Here is an 18,286-nt window from a genome sequence, read left to right on the forward strand (position 1 = left end):
GCAGAAATGTATCAAAGGAAAATCTGGAACAGACTGCTTCCTGAACAAAGATTATTGAGGTATACAGAGATTGACACCCCCGGCATTTTCAGCTAGTTCAGCACTGGGGATGGGAGCTTTGTGACCCCTCGGAGCTGTGGCCAGCCCGAAGTGCAGAGTCACAAAAAATAAAGACGACTTTGCACTGCAATTGTAAAAACCCTTGATGAGCCTGGAAAAAAGCAGCACATGAAGAATATGCGTCTGATGACTATGTACCCCGAAATCTACATTAAATGGACAGAGCCTATCTTCTGAAACAGAAGAATGTCCAGCGGCTTAAAATGGAGTTCCGCCTAGGAAAAAAAAAAAGAATTATAAGTCAGCAGCTACAAATACTGCAACTGCAGACTTTTAAAATAAGGACACTTGCCTGTCCAGGGCGCCCATGATGTCCTCACCCAAAGCCAAACCGTCCTCATTGCTAGTATGGGAATCAGGAAGGTACAGCCTGGTTCCCTACTGCGCATGCACGAGTCACGCTGTGCATTCTGAGTGGTCCCTGCTGTCTTCTGGGACCTGTGTGTCTCCCAGAAGACAGAGGAGGGGCCGGACATGGCGTAAATCGCCACGGACAGTGCAGCGATCTTTTGCCGGAAGTGGGAGCAAATACCTGTGTTAGACTGGTATATGCCCCCCCCTCTGAAAGGTGCCAAATGTGACACCGGAGGGGGGGAGAATCCAGACAGTGGAAGTACAATTTTTGGGTGAAACTCCGCTTTAAGATCTAAGCTAGACCTTTATGTCCCCATTTTGTTTTTGGAGCTTTTTTTTTTTTTTTTTTTTTTTTTTTTTTTTAAATGAGCCCATACCTCTCCTCCAAGAGTCAAATGCAAGGTAAAAGACTGACAACTCTGTGGCGGACCCTGAACCTACCAAGGTCCTGCCAGCTAAAGATCGGTCAAAAGCGCTTCAGAGACTGCCCCAAGATCTTCTGGCCTGAGATGCACTCAAAACACAGCAGCCTCAGATGCCTTCTTCACACAGACACACATAAGGGGAAAAGCTCACTGCACCTGGTATTCCCAGGCATGCTTCCATCCATATACTAACCAGGCTTGATCCTCCTTTAGGCCCCTTTCACACTGGGGCGGGTTTCAGCCGCTACAGCGCTACAAATAGCGCCTGAAAAAAACCGGCCCCTTTAACTCCAGTGTGAAAGCCCGAGGGGCTTTCACACTGGAGCGGTGCGCTAGCAGGATGGTTAAAAAAGTCCTGCTAGCCGCATCTCTGGAGCGGTGAAAGGAGCGGTGTATTCACCACTCCTAAACTGCTCCTACCCATTGAAATCAATGGGACAGCGTGGCTATACCGCTGGCAAAGCGGCGCATTTGCGGGTGGGTTTAACCCTTTTTCGGCCGCTAGCGGGGGTTAAAACCACCCCGCTAGCGGCCGCAGACCCCCGCTAAAACGGCGGTATAGCGCCACTAAAAATAGCGGCGCTTTACTGTCGACGCCCGCCCCAGTGTGGAAGGGGCATTAGGCTTTGATCAACAGACCAGGCATGATGAAGGTGATGCGGCCGCAGTCTATCTGACAAATGTATGCGTCAGGAAAAACACTGCAATGACAAACACAACAGTGGGCTCAGATGCACCTGACACTACTGTCCATCGGGAGATGTGGACACCACCAGATCACTGAACCTGAGAGCAGTGCACCTGCCTTCCCCAGCTGCCTCTCTTTTCTTGAACCATGTGGCGTTCGCGGAGCGGGCAGGCTGGGGCCCTCTGTAAACATTTGCCTATGCAAGCAGGTGTCTATGCAAATATGTGCCTATTCAAGTATTATGAAACATATATACTATGCTGCACCTGGGCCCATTCTAGTTTTAGTCAGGATTAGCCAAGTACATAGGCATCCAATGCAGCCTCTGTGCTGCTTCAACAGCCTAAATAAACATCTATGCCAAACGTGTTTATTCAAACATGCGTTTAAGCAACAAGTTTGCAAGCATGTATACGATACTGCACCTGCCCAACTGCATTTTGCCCCATGCTAGTTTTTTTTCACACAGGAGAAACTATACACTTAAGTCTTCCTTTATATTTACTTTTCTGGTCAAATACTCTTACCCTTTCAGTTTTAGGTTCTGACCACATGTTCCTAACGCTAATTTCTTTTAGGAACAAATGCTAGGGAATGTTATGTTCACCTGTGAAAGGCAACAAATTTAAACTGACATTTCACCCATATTACAAACATTACAGGGATTATTTGTGACTTTCGCTTGAATTTGAAAACATTTCCACAGTGATCTTTTCAAATAAATAGGCACCTTTGCATAGTTTTGTGCTTGCCTCTATTTATAGTGTTTGTATTGGTTGACATTTTAAGATTCATTGTACATTTCAGATTCTTCAGGTGCACTCTTACAAGTGTTCCACAGACACAAGCTCTTTTGAATAAAGCAAAGCTTCCCTTAGGATTACTACTTCATCCTTTTAAAAGTAAACCTGTAAGTATGTGTTGAGTATCTTGAGGAATCCTGTAATGTCGTTTTTATTTTTTTATTAATACACTCTATGGCAGCCCAGGAAAAAAGCTTGTTTCCTTATTTCCATAGCGTATCCCGACAATAACATCAAGTTCCATTGTAAGATGTCGATCGTGCAGAACATATATCAATCCATTTGTGTCTTTTATTGACCAGAGGAGGTGGAAGTGTAATCTTTGTTACCGAGTAAATGATGGTATGTATCAACACATGCAAATATGCTTTATTATTATGAGCCAGCATGGAATTGGCTTTCCTAAGTTAAATTGTATGTAAACTCCAACAATGAACTTTTTTATTTGCTCCCTTTTTAGTCTGTTAAATGTAACAGTGAAAGCATTTTGCTATATCCTTTTGATAAGTGCAAAAAAGACCTTTTGATCCTGCCCAAAATCATGTGCGCTAATAATTTGCTGTGCTCCTTACCTGTGCTGTTAGTATTTAGCATTGTTCCCAGCTCGCTCTTGACTACAGAACACTTCCCCCTCCTATATACACAGAAGGGAGAGTTATTCTATAGTCCTCTTTTAGGATGACAGTGCTGCTCCCCAAAGCTACAGTGAGTGTTGTCACTCTAAGACAGGAAGTGGAGATGTTTACAGAATAATCAGCTGAAAATAAAGGAAAAGCTTCCTTAAAACAAAAAAGAAACGAAAAAAATTTACTTTTGTGCACCAAAACGCACAAAAAAAGTGTCATGTTTATTTAATACAATTATAAACCATGCTATTAAAATGTACGAACAATCCAATAAACTTGCCTATAGGTTTATGTGACGGATGCAATCCCACACTCCGACTGAGTGCTTCTGTCAGTATACTGCTTCCTAAGTCTGAATATAGATATCAGATATTCCAACCGCTCACAAGTACAAAACAAGACGACACTTGCTTAGCTGCTCAACATGGACTCATTTATTAGAACCAAAATGACAAGTATTCATAATACAGTAGAAGACTACCGTATATACTCGAGTATAAGCCGAGATTTTCAGCCTCTTTTTTGAGGCTGAAAGTGCCCCCCTCGGCTTATACTCGAGTCATCGCTGTCTGCCCGCTCGATCAGCGTGTCGAGCAGACAGACAGCGGCCATTCTGATTCAAAAGCCGCGCCTCCGGCTCCGCCTTCGCCTGTGATAGGCGGAACACTGAATTTCCCAGCAGCCTGTGTTCCGCCTATCACGGGCATCTTCTCATCCTCGTACTACGGACGAGGATGATACGACGTCCGTGATAGGCGGAACACAGGCTGCTGGGAAATTCAGTGTTCCGCCTATCACAGGCGAAGGAGGAGGCGCGGCTTTTGAATTTTACAATGGCCGCCGACGAAGAGGGCACGGGACGGAGGCAAGGCAAGGCACGGCACGGGACGGGACGGGACGGGACGGGACGAAGGCAAGGCACGACACGGGACGGAGGCTCGGGACAAAGGCTCGGGACACAGGTAGGCTGGACACACACACACACACACACACACACACACACACACACACACGGATGGAGACACACACACACACACACACACACACACGGATGGAGACACACACGGATGGATGGATGGATGGATGGAGACACACACACAGGGATGGATGGATACACACACACACAGGGATGGATGGATGGATGGATGGATGGAGACACACACACACAGGGATGGATGGATGGATGGATGGAGACACACACACACAGGGATGGATGGATGGATGGACACACACACACACAGGGATGGATGGACGGACACACAGGGATGGACGGACACACAGGGATGGACGGACACACACACAGGGATGGACAGGCATGTCTCACCCTCGGCTTATACACGAGTCAATAAGTTTGCCAGTTTTTTTGGGGGTAAATTGGGGGCCTCGGCTTATATTCGGGTCGGCCTATACTCGAGTATATACGGTAAAACCTAACCTAATTAGCATGAGCTAATTATTTAATCATTGACCCAGACTAGTTGTCTGAGAGAGAGGGCTTTTCGGGGTAAGACCTTGTCTCCTAGCTCACTGATTGACTATTCAATAGACATTACCATAAACATAAACACAGGGTTAATTAGCACAATGTGTGGAATATTCTTACAAGCCAGACTAGACTCATTTACACAACAGACAGGGGGCTGGAGTTGATGACATTAGCATCTAACAGTTTGTGTCCCAACAGTGTGATTCAGTCTATTACTAATATGGCAAATGCATATCCAGAGTCTGTGTGTCTTTGGGGGGGGGGGGACATGAATCTGAATCCAAGTAAAACCACCTCGGGGGTCCCCAGGCATACAGCTCATAAAGAGCACCGTTCCCCCAAATGCCAGGGCCCATGATCGCAAGTCAATAGGCTCGCATTCTGTCCCCTCCAACAGCCTCTGTCCCGGCTAGGTCTGTCACAGTTTAAAACTGTTGATAGAAGAGGCCTCAAAATTTTTACTTTTTCACTGTCCATATTTTGTAAATTGCTTTATATATTGCATTACATGTCCCAATGTTTTAGTTTGTGATTTTTTTTTTTTAATTCTTTTAAAGGGGTTGTAAAGTGAATATTTTTTTTTTTTTTTTTTTTTTTTTTAAATAACAAACATGTTATACTTACCTCCACTGTGCAGCTCGTTTTGCACAGAGTGGCCCCGAACCTGCTCTTCTGGGGTCCCTCGGTAGCTGTCTCGGCTTCCTCCCGCAGGTGCTTCTCACATTCATGCGAGCTCCCTCGCATGCTGAGAAGCATCTGTGGGCGTGCTCCTATGATACAGCCGGTGGCTATAGCTGCTCGCTGTGTCACATGGCCCAGCGCTCTGTGTCAGTGGATGTGATTGACAGCAGCGTGAGCCAATGGCTGCGCTGCTTTTCATCCATACGCTCCAGCCAATCAGCGGCCAGGCTGAACGGTGAAAAGGACATCGGGGGACGAGCGCGGGACTTTCGAGGGGTCAGGTAAGTAAAACGGGGGGGGGGGGGCTGGGGGCGCAGGCACTGTCAGATGTTTTTTCACCTTAATGCATAGAATGCATTAAGGTGAAAAAAACATTTACCTTTGCAACCCCTTTATGGTCACTTTGCAGTAAAAGCAAGGAAAGATAAAAACCAATGTGGTGCATTAATGTGCGTTACTAAACAAAAATACTGTACATAAAAACGATTTACATTTATAGGAAAACAATACATGATATACAAAGTATTACAGATTTACATGCACACACTACCTAATCTTCCTAGCAAATGAGCATGAACAGTGATCTGAGTACAATAAAATACATTAAAAGTCACTTAGTTTAAGTTATAGTGGCTTCACAATCTCCATAATTAGCCAGGGCTCCAGGCTTGCTTTACAAGCGATTGCAAGAAATTGGGTGCTAGCTTCAATCCCATGTGAATTTTCTTCTAGTACAGACCTTCTTTGTTGTGGAGCCCCTGTCAGCTTCTGATTCTGGCCTTTTATTTGTAAAGTTTAGGTGGACAGTCCCTCATGGGCATATCCTTTTCTGCATCCGGTAGTATGAGCAAACATTTCTTAATTTAAACTCTAGATGGCACTATTGTATCATGCATGCCTTAGGTCAACTATGTCAAAAGGTCAAGCTTTTGTGGACCTTGGTTGCCTGGATGCATCGTTGGACCATAATTCCTGTAAAACAATGGGAGCAATTAACAGCCAAATAACATTTGCCCACCATACAATAGTATCTATTTTCCCATTTTTTTATTTTATTAGAGGACAACTTGTGCAAACGTTTCCAACCACATTTATTTGAGAAATGTTCATTAAAAAAAACCTGATGTATACTTCTAAAACTGTTTTTGTGTTTATATCAGTAAGTCTGAGAAAATCACAAAACATATTTGTAGACATACATTCACTGTGTATATTTATCGCAAATACATCACATCAAATTATTATAATTGAATGTCAGTGAAGTGGGGATATCTCCCAGGTGACAAATACCCTGCTTTGCCAGGACATCAAGAGGTTCAAGGTATATCAATAAGCAAGCAAGACCAGGAAATCACAAGTAGGGATGAGCTCTTGCAGGTTCATACACAAGTCTGACCCACCTGAGCTATCCCACCAGCAAACTGTCAAAGCCAATAGCCAATCATAGGCAGTGGAGGCATTCCCTGCCCCCCAGCTGCACATGTTCACTTCCCTTGCATATGTACGGCTGAAGGGTGGGGAATGCTTCAACTGCCTATGATTGGTTGTCTGCTTTGACGGTTTCCTGGTGGGATAGCTCAACTGACTTCCAACCTGTGCCTGAACACACCTGAGCTCATCACAGATCGTTAGTAATCCTACATATTACTTGAATAGATTGCATGCATAACACTGAAGCTGGTGTAGTGAATATTTATATATTTTTGTTAGCATATTTCAAACTCCATTTATATTGGTTTGTGTAGATCCCCGCCCCCCATATATAGGTATATGTTGAAACCAGTCCATCCAAACCAGTATAGTCCCAGAGATAACTACAACAAATTTATATTGAGCTCATAACTTTTTAATATCTATACTTTGGAGCATCAGCATATAAATACAAAGGGAGGAAATATGTTTAGGTTTACCTTGTGGTATAACAGGCAGTGGTTATTAATCTCTGTATTTCATGTCCATCATTATCCGGGTCAAATGAGTTTAGTTTGTTTGGGTATAGTTACGTTTTAAAGTGTCAGAAAACAATTACCCCAGAGCCAATGCTCATATGAGATTTTAGGGTCAGCTGCAATATAATCATATACATTTTTGTTCTTCGCTTTGGATATGCTTTAAAATGAGCACACCAGTTCATACGTTTTCTGTTTAGAAGTTTTCACCTCTGCTTTAAAGTGTAAGTAAACCCCCCTATCGTTTTCAGCCAAGGAAGCTGCCATCTTTGCCTCTGTTTAATCTACAACTGCCATGATGTTGCACATGTGATCGGTTATGACACCAGCCATTGGATGGTTTGACAGTTTGGTTAAGAGCACAACCAGTGGGAGTGTTACATTTCTGGCACGTGCCGGAAATGAAACTGTTTTTTAACCACATGCCAACCGGGCCATAGCCGAAAGACAACTGCAGCACGATTGGCTTATTCTGGGAGGGCATCCATGGACATCCTCCCAGAATCTTGCTTCTGTGTAGCCCCTGGGGCGCGCACCTTGGAATAGCCATGATCACGGATCGCTAAATGACCTCGGACATCGGAGTGATCACTTGTAAACCGGCGTCACGTCCAGTTCCTCTCTCCCGTCCCCCTACCTATTAATACAGTGCAAGGGGAGAGATCAAGTGCTGCAGCGCTGTGGGCTGGATGTGTAGTGCCCACAGCGCTGCTCTCTGCCCATTCCAGCCATTCAGCCAGCCATCCATCCATGCTCAGAAATACTCATCCATCCATGCATCCCTCCCTTTCATGCTCAGAAGTGTACTCATCCATCCATCCCATCCATGCTGAGAAATACTCATCCATCCGTGCATACCTCCCATCCATGCTCAGAAATACTCATCCATCCATCCATACTCAGCAATATGCATCCATCCATCCATGCTCATTAATACTCATCCATCCATACTCAGCAATACTCATCCATTTATGCTCAGCAATACCAATACTCATCCATCCATGCTCAGCCACCTATACTCAGCAATACTCATCCATACATCCATCCATACCTAGCCATACCCAGCCAATCACATTCATGGCTCAACCATGCTTAGCCATCCCCATCCACGGCTTTTTCATGCCACATCCGTTCACATCCATGCCACTACAGTACCTCAAAGTGTAATAGGTAGTCAAATTAGATTTGACATTTATGCCCCTAGAACACCTGACGGTGCTCTCTGCATGTTGGGCCTCTCTATGTGGCCAGGCTTTGTAAAAGTCTCACACGTGGTATCGCCGTACTCAGAAGGAGTAGGAGAATCTATTTTTTTGGTGTAATTTTTGGTATGTATAGTCTATGTGTTAGAAATATTGTATAAATGGACAACTTTGTGTAAAAGAAAAAAAAAGCATCTTCATTTTCTTTACACGTTTTCCAAAAACTTGTAGAAAAAAAATGACATGTTCAAAAGACTCGATATGTCTCATAGATTATACGTTGGGTTGTTTTCTTTCCAAAATGATGGGTTTTTTTTGGCATTTCCATTGTCCTGGTGCTCCAGGACCTTCAAAAGTTTGAGGTAGTCAAGAAATTAGATATGTAATGTTTGCTCCTAGAACACCTGAAGGTGCTCCCTGCATGTTGGGCCTCTGTATGTGGCCACGCTGTGTGAAAGTCTCACACGTGTGGTATTGCCATACTCAGGAGTAGGGATGAGCTCAGGCATGTTCACATGCTCCACGTGCAGAGCCCGCCAGGAAGGCAGCGCTGCGCTAATCACAGCCAGTGAGACATTGCCCGATCTCTGCAGCCGTGCATCGGGGCAATGTCTTACCGCCTGTGATTAGTGCAGCACCGACTTCCTGGACGGGCTCTGCACATGGAGCATGCGAACGCGCCGGAGCTCATCCTTAGGAGGAGTAGTAGTATTTTGGGGTGTAACCTGTGGTTTGCATATGCTGTGTGTGAGAAATAACCTGATAATATGACACTTTTGTAAAAAAAAAATAAAGAAAAAAAAATCTTAATTTTGCAAAGTATTGTGGGAAAAAAATTACAACTTCAAAAAACTCCCCATGCCTCTTTCTAAATACCTTGGAATGTCTACTTTCCAAAAAGGGGTCATATGGGGGGGGAGGGGGGGTATTTGTACTGTCCTGGCTGGTTAGTTAGGGTCTCGAGAAATGGGCTAGGCCGTCGTCACTTCAGGTGTGATCAATTTTCAGTGATTGGCACCATTGCTTGTGGACTCTATAACTTTCACACAGACCATATATACACTAATTTGGATTATTTTTACCAAAGATATGTAGCAGTATAAAATTTGGCCGAAATCTACGAAGAAAAATGCTTTGCAATATTTTATTCCAGAATTTTTGGTCTCTTTTTTTACATTTATAGCGCAAAAAATAAAAAGCCCAGCGGTGATTAAATGCCACCAAAAGAAAGCTCTATTTGTGTGAAAAAAAAGGACAAACATTTCATATGGGTACAGTGTTGCATGACTGAGTAATTGTCATTCAAAGTGTGAGAGCGCTGAAATCTGAAAATTGGTCTGGTTAGGAAGGGGGTTTAAGTGCCCAGTTGTCACGTGATTGTTTTGCATTAAGGTAAAAAACATTTTCTGTTTCTCTGTGCCCCCCTTTCCCCTGTGTGAAGGGGAGGAGAGGGGAGAAGAGATCAGAGCTGTGCACGGCTGCATCTATTCTCCCGTCTTTTCCTCTTTACACAGCATTTGAGCAGCAGCAGGAGCCATTGGCTCTTGCTGCTGTCAATCAGATGCAGTGAAGAGGAAGTGGGGGGCGGGCCTAAGTCTCGCTGTGTAACTCTATGGAGCGCGGCTCCATAGACACACAGGTCGGAAGCATGCTGTCTATTCTCCCCTTAGCCAGCGGCTGGCTGTGGTAGTCCTAAAAAGGTGAGAAGCCAAGATCGCCGCCAGGGACCCCAGAAGAGGTCCCACTGATTAGGGCCACTCTGTGCAGTACCACTGCACAGAGCAGGTAAGTAGAACATGTTTGTTATTTTAATTAGAAAAAAATATATTTGACTTTAGTAACACTTTAATGGTACAGCTAAACATGATTTTCATTGTTTTCTCTTTAGTGCCAGAAGAATTCATGTACAACCCAGTGACTCGTAGTTATGGAGAGCCACACAAACAAACCGAAGTTTTAAGTTCTTCTGTGGAGTTCGTTGCTTCTTCTGATTATATGGTAAAGCAAAATCTCTGTTAAGCACTGTCAAACTCTGTACACATTAACTAAAAGAACATTGGTATACATTTGAAATGAACTTCAGTTTGGGTTAGAGCTATTGGGCTTCTGTTACACATGACCTTGTCTTGGTTAGGGATGTTCTATTGTATTACCACTACCCATTCCTATGCTTTTAATAGCGTAAGGCAATCGGCAACATGTTACAACTACATTTATTAATGTTCACCTGTATGGTCCTGATCTGCAGACTAAAATCCCAGTTAGGTCTACTTAATGGAGCTGGTGGGTCTCTCCAGTGTTCTGTGTCAGCACCATATACATGTGAGGAGTTCTCATATATACTGTAGAAACACAAATGCTGAATGCAGCACACAGGCACATCATTAGGACTTGGATTTGATAGATGTGTCACAATCAGACTGACAATAGTAGCTTTACGATTTCTTTCCTCCACACCACATTTCTTTTGTTTCCGTTAAGGAAGAAGCTTGTCCATTGGGAAAATGGTAAACACAGAATTTTTTGACTCGGCCCAACAGTGATGGGGAATAAACAGTTTAGGGGGAAGCAAAAATAACCAGGCTGTGTGAAAATACAATATTCGAGATTGAAATTTGTGTTATTCTCTACTTTCTTCCACTGAGCAGAAATGTGGGGTGCTAACGCAAAACATTTTGTGCCCTACTACTTAAAAGTCGTTGTATATAGTACCCATTGCATGCCAGGTAGGAAATGGCCATGTTGGCATGAGAGCATTTTTTTAAAAACTGTAAAAGCTTTGTGTATGTCAAGCCTAGAACTTTTTTTCTAGCTGAACAGATTAGGGAAGGATTACTACCTCTGTTAGATTTTTACTTTTATCTGGGCCTGCATTTTATAGAGATTTCCTTTCACTTCCAGTCTAGTGAAACTGCTGTCAGCAGGCCAAGAAGTGAGGGGAAATCTCTATAATGGTGGCAGTAATCCTCCCACACTCTATTCAAAACTAGAGAAAAAAAGTTTCAGGCTTGACATGCACTTTTTTAAACTTTTTGCAGTTTTCAATAAATGCTCTTATGCCAACAAGACCATTCCCTACCTGGTATGCAATGGGTACTAATCACAACCACTTTTCAGGAAAATATGTAATGGAGACACTGATGGAAATAAGAACAAAGCATATAAATATAAGAAAATAAGTGGTCTTCTCCCACTACTAAAGAAAATCATTTTATTTCTGTCCATGTTTCTGTTTGCAGAGTTCCCCCTTACTACCTTTCCAATCGGCAGGGCAGGAGAATGATGGAAATTAGGACCATGGGGTCTAATGGGACCCCAGATAGCATGGCAGGGGTTATAATCCTTCCCCACTCTATCCAAAACTAAGAAAAAAAAAGTTTTGGCTGGACATGCACTTTAAGGTATGCTAGGCTGTGACAGGATGGGAAAAAGCCATCAGTAACATCAGTGGGGGACTCGAAGAGGAGGATCAGGGCTGCTTTGTGCAAAACCCCTGCACAGAGTAGGTAAGTATGACATGTTTGTTATTTAAAAAAAAAAAAAAATCGCTTTAAAATCGCTTTAAATCTTGTAACTGTGCTTTTATTCGCCTAAAGATTATAACTTCTTTAGATTATGGCTTCTTAGATATGCTTGTAATTTTGTACATTTTTTTTTTTTCTCAATTTCACTTAAGCTTCGGCCACCTCCCCCAGCGGTTTATCTGTTTGTTCTGGATGTATCGTACAATGCTATAGAGTCGGGGTATCTACAATATTTTGCTCAGTCACTTTTGGAAAATCTAGACAAGTATGTATTTTTTCCAGAAATGTTTTGTTTATTGAATAGCCTCCATCATATAACCCATCTTATCCCCTTTGAAATCAATATAATGGAGTGTATATTAGTAACCAAGGGGTTAGCAAAACAATACAATGCATTTTATATTTCAAATCGCACAAATCAGAAGTAATTAAAATGTTGACATGTTTTGAGCATAAATCTAACTCCCATTGTGTTTTAACATAAACCTCTTGGAATATAAGGGGGGAGGAAGGGAACAACAGATAGGAAAACGTTTAATTAGAAGGAGAAAGAGGAGGAAAAAATTGGAACGGGGGGATGAATAAAAATGAAAAAAACCTATGACGAATAGATAAATAATGCTATCAAGAGGTTAACAATAGTTAGTAATTACTAATATGTCATATTCTGACTCCTTTTACCCAATTTAGGAGTCTGTAATTATTTCATAATATAATGTAGTAGTCTCAAATTTAAGCCAATTTGCCCATGTCTTAAAATCTAGATATACACTGTTTTACAGAGCTGCTCACTAAGAAATAGATAAGCTTATCAATGGTTTCCTTTTTTGGCAAGGTACATATTTAAGCAGTGCAATGTAATTATTGATTTTCTGTATGTGTATGACTTTTATCTGAAAGACTCATATTAAACCATTAATAGCTGTTATTTAAATCCAGCAAGAGAAAACCACTTGTAGACTGCTTTAGAAGTCTGAGTATTTTTGTACAGCATTTTGTTCACGTACCAAAACTGCAAGTATCGAAAGCACTACTAATTACACACTTTCAGTTATGACTAGAGGTGTCATATAGTCTTTTGGCATGCAAAGTTCTCTGTAATTCCAAGTCCTTTTGTGCTTTTAGTACTGAGCCCATATACTGCCAGTAGTAAATATACCACACTTTAGGAAACCTTGGGTTCACTGAGGTAAGCATTTTTAGTTTTAAATAGTAACTCTAACTATACTTAGTTAGTATTAGTAATTAGTTAGTAATAATGAGTCCGTTTTTAAAAATAAAAAATAAAACTTTCAAAGGCATTTAAAAAAAATTATTCCATAAGCCTTATAAGGGATTTTTTGTAATACCAAGAGTTGAGGTAGGTGAGTATGACATTACCAATTGTAAGTTCTTGTCCCTGTATCCAGTAGCTGTAAGTGGTGGTGTTGTACACTTTTCGTACCTGTGGCCCAGTTCTGCATCTCTTGGTGTTTAAGAATCTCCTGTAGACTTCTATGGCAACAATATATTATATTAGAGAGTTTCAAACCCTGACAATAGGTTCTGAAAGATGAGTAGCTTTGTTTAAATCCACTTTATCCATTCCATCCTTCCTGATCCTCCATTTTCACTGGAATTGAAGGGCTTTTAATATAGCACTCGCAGACAAACTTGGGTGATCTGTAACAACATGAAACTGAAATCTAAGCATGGTTATGATTCTTGTTGTCCATCATGACACTCATGTCAATTTATCTCTATTTTAAGATTGCGTGGGGATTCCAGAACAAAAATTGGCTTCATAACATTTGATAGCACTGTGCACTTCTACAATTTACAAGAAGGTCTTTCACAGCCCCAGATGCTAATTGTTTCAGATGTAGATGGTAAGTACTTGGAACGTTAAGTGCACCACTGACATTAAAATTAATAATTAAAGGATAACTAAAGGTTATTTAAAAAAAAAAAAAAAAAAAAAAAATAACATTTTTTTAAAACCAGTCTGTCATACTTGCCTCCTCTGTGCAATTGGTTTTGTACATAGGTTTTGTACCCCATCCTCTTCACCGGCGCTCCTGGTTCCTCCTCTTCTCGATTGCCCTGTTGGAGAAGCACTCTCCCTCGGGGCACCCGTGCAGGGGCTCTCCCGTGTCCTAATGCTGCGTCCATTGACACAGACAGCAGGACTCTGCTCCGGCTCCCACGTCATTGGATTTGATTGACAGCAGGAGCTAATTGCTGCTATCAATCTATCCAATCAGGACCTGAGACAAGGGCTGGAGCGCGTGTGCTTGTCCCCGGCGCAGGAACGATTGCACTACACTACAAGAGGTTTTTCACCTCGATGCATAGAATTCTTTGAGGTGAAAAAACGCCAGGGTTTACAGCCCCTTCAAGACTGATATACTTAAATCCCTTGTCGGGCATCCAGCCAGCCCACATAAAACCTTATAGATAGCTGTGCTTGATACCATCTTGTTCAACTATGTAGGGCAAGGGACTGTCTGATTTGTTATGAACTGAATGAAATAATTTGGTGGGCCCTCAAGTTACATAGTTCTAGTAAATCAAAAGGAAACTGTACACAGATTATGTATAGCTGACTTATTGCAGGCTTCTAAAATTTTTAAATGTATTTTGTCATAAGATTAACTTTATTTCCCTGTTTTTTGTTTTTGCTTAAAGTTTAAACTGCATGCTGGTTTGTATATTGAATTACCCTTGATTTAACGTGTAAGTGAAGGATGGGCTACATAATTTAGTCTATCCTTGGTTTAAAATAAACACAAGAACATAAATGAATATATATTGCAGATTTCTAGAGTATGCTGGCTTAAATTTTTTCAGACTTTTCTTTATTTGTATCTACTGTATTTATCGGCGTATAACACGCACCCCAAGTTTAGGAGGGAAGTTTAAGGGAAAAAAAAACTTGCATTTAAATGCCCATTAATGCAGCCTTATCAGTGTCCATCTGCAGCCTTGTCCGTCATTGCACCCTTGCCAGTGTCACTTGCAGCCTTGTCCATCATTTGCAGCCTTGCCATGCAGCCTTGTCTATCATTTGCAGCCTTGCCATGCAGCCTTGTCTATCTTTTGCAGCCTTGCCATGCAGCCCTGTCCATCGTTGCACCCTTGTCAGTGTCATTTGCAGCCTTGTCAGTTTTTTTTCTTCAGCTTTTCCTTTTAAAGCCGTAGAGAATAGCCGAAGGCCACCCAGAGGCTCACAACGGCGCGGGGTCGGTGTATAACATGCACGCCAATAAATACAGTAGTTAGCCTTCCTGTCCTAGGGTGACTAGGCTTACTCGCTCTACTGTATCTACAGAAGTGTTGTCACCCTAGGACTAGAAGTGTAAATACTACAGGACACCTCTACCTCTTTCTGCCTCCATAACGTGGGCGTAGAAGTGCTTTGTTATTAACAGAAGTGAACTGGGCAGGGTGCAAAACATTTGATGGTTTAGGTAACAGATCATAAGGGAGAAAAAAATTGGATAAGTTCTTTTTTGGGTTTATAATACACATTTAAAACAGAGCTCCACCCAAAAGGGGAAGCTCTGCTTGTCTACCTCCCCCTTCTGCTGCCACATCACAGGTCCCAGAAGACTCTGGCCCATTCACAAAGCGCAACACGCAGTAGGAGACTGGCTGTGCAAGGCTGCAATGCTGGTTTCCCATAGTCAAAATGGCGGCGCTAGCACCCAGTAGCAGTACAGTATTTTTTTGGGGGGGAGGGGGGACCTGGAGCTCTTTAACTACTACTGTGCAAGCTACCCATGCTATAAGCACAATGAGGGGAAGAGAGAGATTCAGTAAAGTTTCTGCAATTTCAAGCATACATGTAACGGCATGGGGTACAATAAGTGAGGCACTTCATTACACTGCACATAATCATAAATGTAGTAAGGGCCCTTGGACCCAAAGAATACAAACATAAGCTAGTTGGAAATGCAGCGTGTCCCACCTACTAACTAGGCCAAAGCAATCCTCCATTTTTTTTCTTATTTTATGGGGGAGAAAACCGCGAATCCCAAATCATTGGATGAAAAGGGGGGGTGCAGCATAGGGAAGGATAGAAAAGAGGGGGATCAGAGGAACCCTCCCATCCTCTACTCCCATACTAATCACTAATTGGGACCAACTCTCTTTTGGTGTATAGAGAGAGAACTGGCTCAGACAGATTTTGCGAAAGTGTCTAAAATGTATTTTAAAAAGTGGTGTAGCATGCACCAAATTTGGGTACATGAATTGGGCGCATGCTGCTTCACTTTAAAAATGCATAAGAAACACTTTTGCAAAATCTGTCTGCTCAAGTGTTTATGAATTCCAGGGAGTGTGTTCTCTGCATAGCTGTGTATCTGTATTCAGCTGGTTCTTTACAGAGCCAAGCTAAATCGTAATCTGTGCATATGGCAACTCCTGTCATCTTGAGAACAGATGCCAGATTACTTGATTTTTAAAGTATGCATAAAAAGTGCTCCGAATGAGCAAAGCACAGGAGAAAAATGACAAAATCCTTTCTTGCTGGTATAGATGCCCATCTGTCCTTGATGATAATTACCCTCTGTCTGTGACCGCTATTGGGGATGGCATGTGCGGTTAGTAAAATAACCCATGAATTAGCTCCTATCAAGCAATTTTAGCCCGCATCCTTTACATCTATGCTAGGACAACAGAAATTATGATACCAAATACTATCACGAGTAGCTGCAGTATGTAAATTATTGAAAAGACATACATTTGTTTGGACCGCATGGATGATCTTCCAACGTTCTCAAGAGATTTCCGATGTGTTGGCTGATTAATGTAGCTATTGTTACTGCCTGGTCACGGCTGGGTTGCTTAACACCCCCCCCATATTTCCATTTTTCCACAATTTTATTTATCTCCTCTCTGCCTCTTGCTCTTCGCCAGCCCACTCATTCTCTCCTGTTTTCTTTCTTTTTTAATTTCCTGTCTATCTAATATAATAATCTATTATATGTCCATGCCAGAAATATTTCATTAAAATGCTACCGCATTGCTGCAAATTCTTGATGGAGTTAATTCAGTAGTAATGTTGGTAAAAGTGTCTTCTCATTCCTGTTTATAATAAAAAATACTGTAGGTACATTCCCACAACGATACACTTGTTTGATATCTTTTTTATGTATATATGTGTGTGTGTGTGTGTATATATGTATGTGTGTGTATGTGTGTGTATGTATATGTATATATATATATATATATATATATATATATATATATATATATATATATATATTACACACAGTCATGTCCAAAATTGTTGGCACCCCAGACATTTTTCCTGAAAATAAAGTATTTCTCACAGACAAGTATTGCAGTAACACATGTGTTGCTATACACATGCTTATTCCCTTTGTGTGTATTGTAACGAAACAAAAAAAAGGGAGGAAAAAAAGCAAATTGGACATAATGTCACACAAAATTCCAAAAATGGGCTCGTCAAAATTCTTGGCACCCTTTCAAAATTGTGGATAAATAAGATTGTTTCAAGCATGTGATGCTCCTTTAAACTCACCTGGGGCAAGTAACAGGTGTGGCCAATATAAAAATCACACCTGAAAGCAGATAAAAAGGAGAGGAGTTCACTTAAGCTGGCCATACACCATACAATTTTCTTATTCAATTTCCTTTAGATTTACCTTCAACTGTGTAGTACAAGGGCCTGCCTGATTGCACACAAACTGAAAGTGTTCAGATTTGACCTCCTATTATATAGTTTTGGTAAATCTAAAGGAAATCTATAGAAGAAAGTTGTATAATGTATGGCCAGCTTTAGTCTTTGCATTGTGTGTCTGTGTGTGCCACACTAAGCACGGACAACAGAAAGAGAAGAAGAGAACTGCTTTTGAGGACTTGAGAACCAAAATTGTGGAAAAATATCAACAATCTCAAGCTTACAAGTCCATCTCCAGAGATCTAGATTTGCCTTTGTTCACAGTGCGCAACATTTATCAAGTTTGCAACCAATGGCACTGTAGCTAATCTCTCTGGGTGTGGACTGAAGAGAAAAATTTATGAAAGGTTGCAATGCAGGATAGTCCGGATGGTGGATAAGCAGCCCCAAACAAGTTCCAAAGAAATCCAAGCTGTCCTGCAGGCTCAGGGGGCATCAGTGTCAGCGCAAACTATCCATCGACATTTAAATGAAACGCTATGGCAGGAAACCCAGGAGGACCCCACTGCTGACAGAGACATAAAAAAGAAAGACTACAGTTTGCCAAAATGTACTTGAGTAAGCCAAAATCCTTCTGGGAAAACATCTTGTAGACGGATGAGACCAAGATGGAGTTTTTTTGGTAAAGCACATCATTCTTCTGTTTACCAAAAACGGAATGAGGCCTACAAAGAAAAGAACGCAGTACCTACAGTGAAATATGGTAGAGGTTCAATGATGTTTTGGGGTTGTTTTGCTGCCT

General features: G+C 41.8%; 1 protein-coding gene across 2 annotated transcripts in view; it reads left to right on the forward strand.

The window, feature by feature from the left end:
• SEC24B (SEC24 homolog B, COPII component) overlaps positions 1-18,286 on the forward strand; it is a 127,631-nt gene that overhangs the window by 50,687 nt on the left and 58,658 nt on the right. For both annotated transcript variants that reach the window (XM_077476704.1, XM_077476705.1), the window contains 5 exons: positions 2,395-2,497; positions 2,606-2,732; positions 10,223-10,332; positions 12,011-12,123; positions 13,608-13,726. In XM_077476704.1, coding sequence (XP_077332830.1) covers positions 2,395-2,497; positions 2,606-2,732; positions 10,223-10,332; positions 12,011-12,123; positions 13,608-13,726 — 572 coding nt within the window. The remainder of the gene's footprint in view (positions 1-2,394; positions 2,498-2,605; positions 2,733-10,222; positions 10,333-12,010; positions 12,124-13,607; positions 13,727-18,286) is intronic.

Source organism: Lithobates pipiens, unplaced genomic scaffold, assembly GCF_037356315.1.
Source record: "Lithobates pipiens isolate NorthernLeopardFrog02 unplaced genomic scaffold, aLitPip1_a1.2 Scaffold_13, whole genome shotgun sequence".
NCBI classification, from domain to species: domain Eukaryota; kingdom Metazoa; phylum Chordata; class Amphibia; order Anura; family Ranidae; genus Lithobates; species Lithobates pipiens.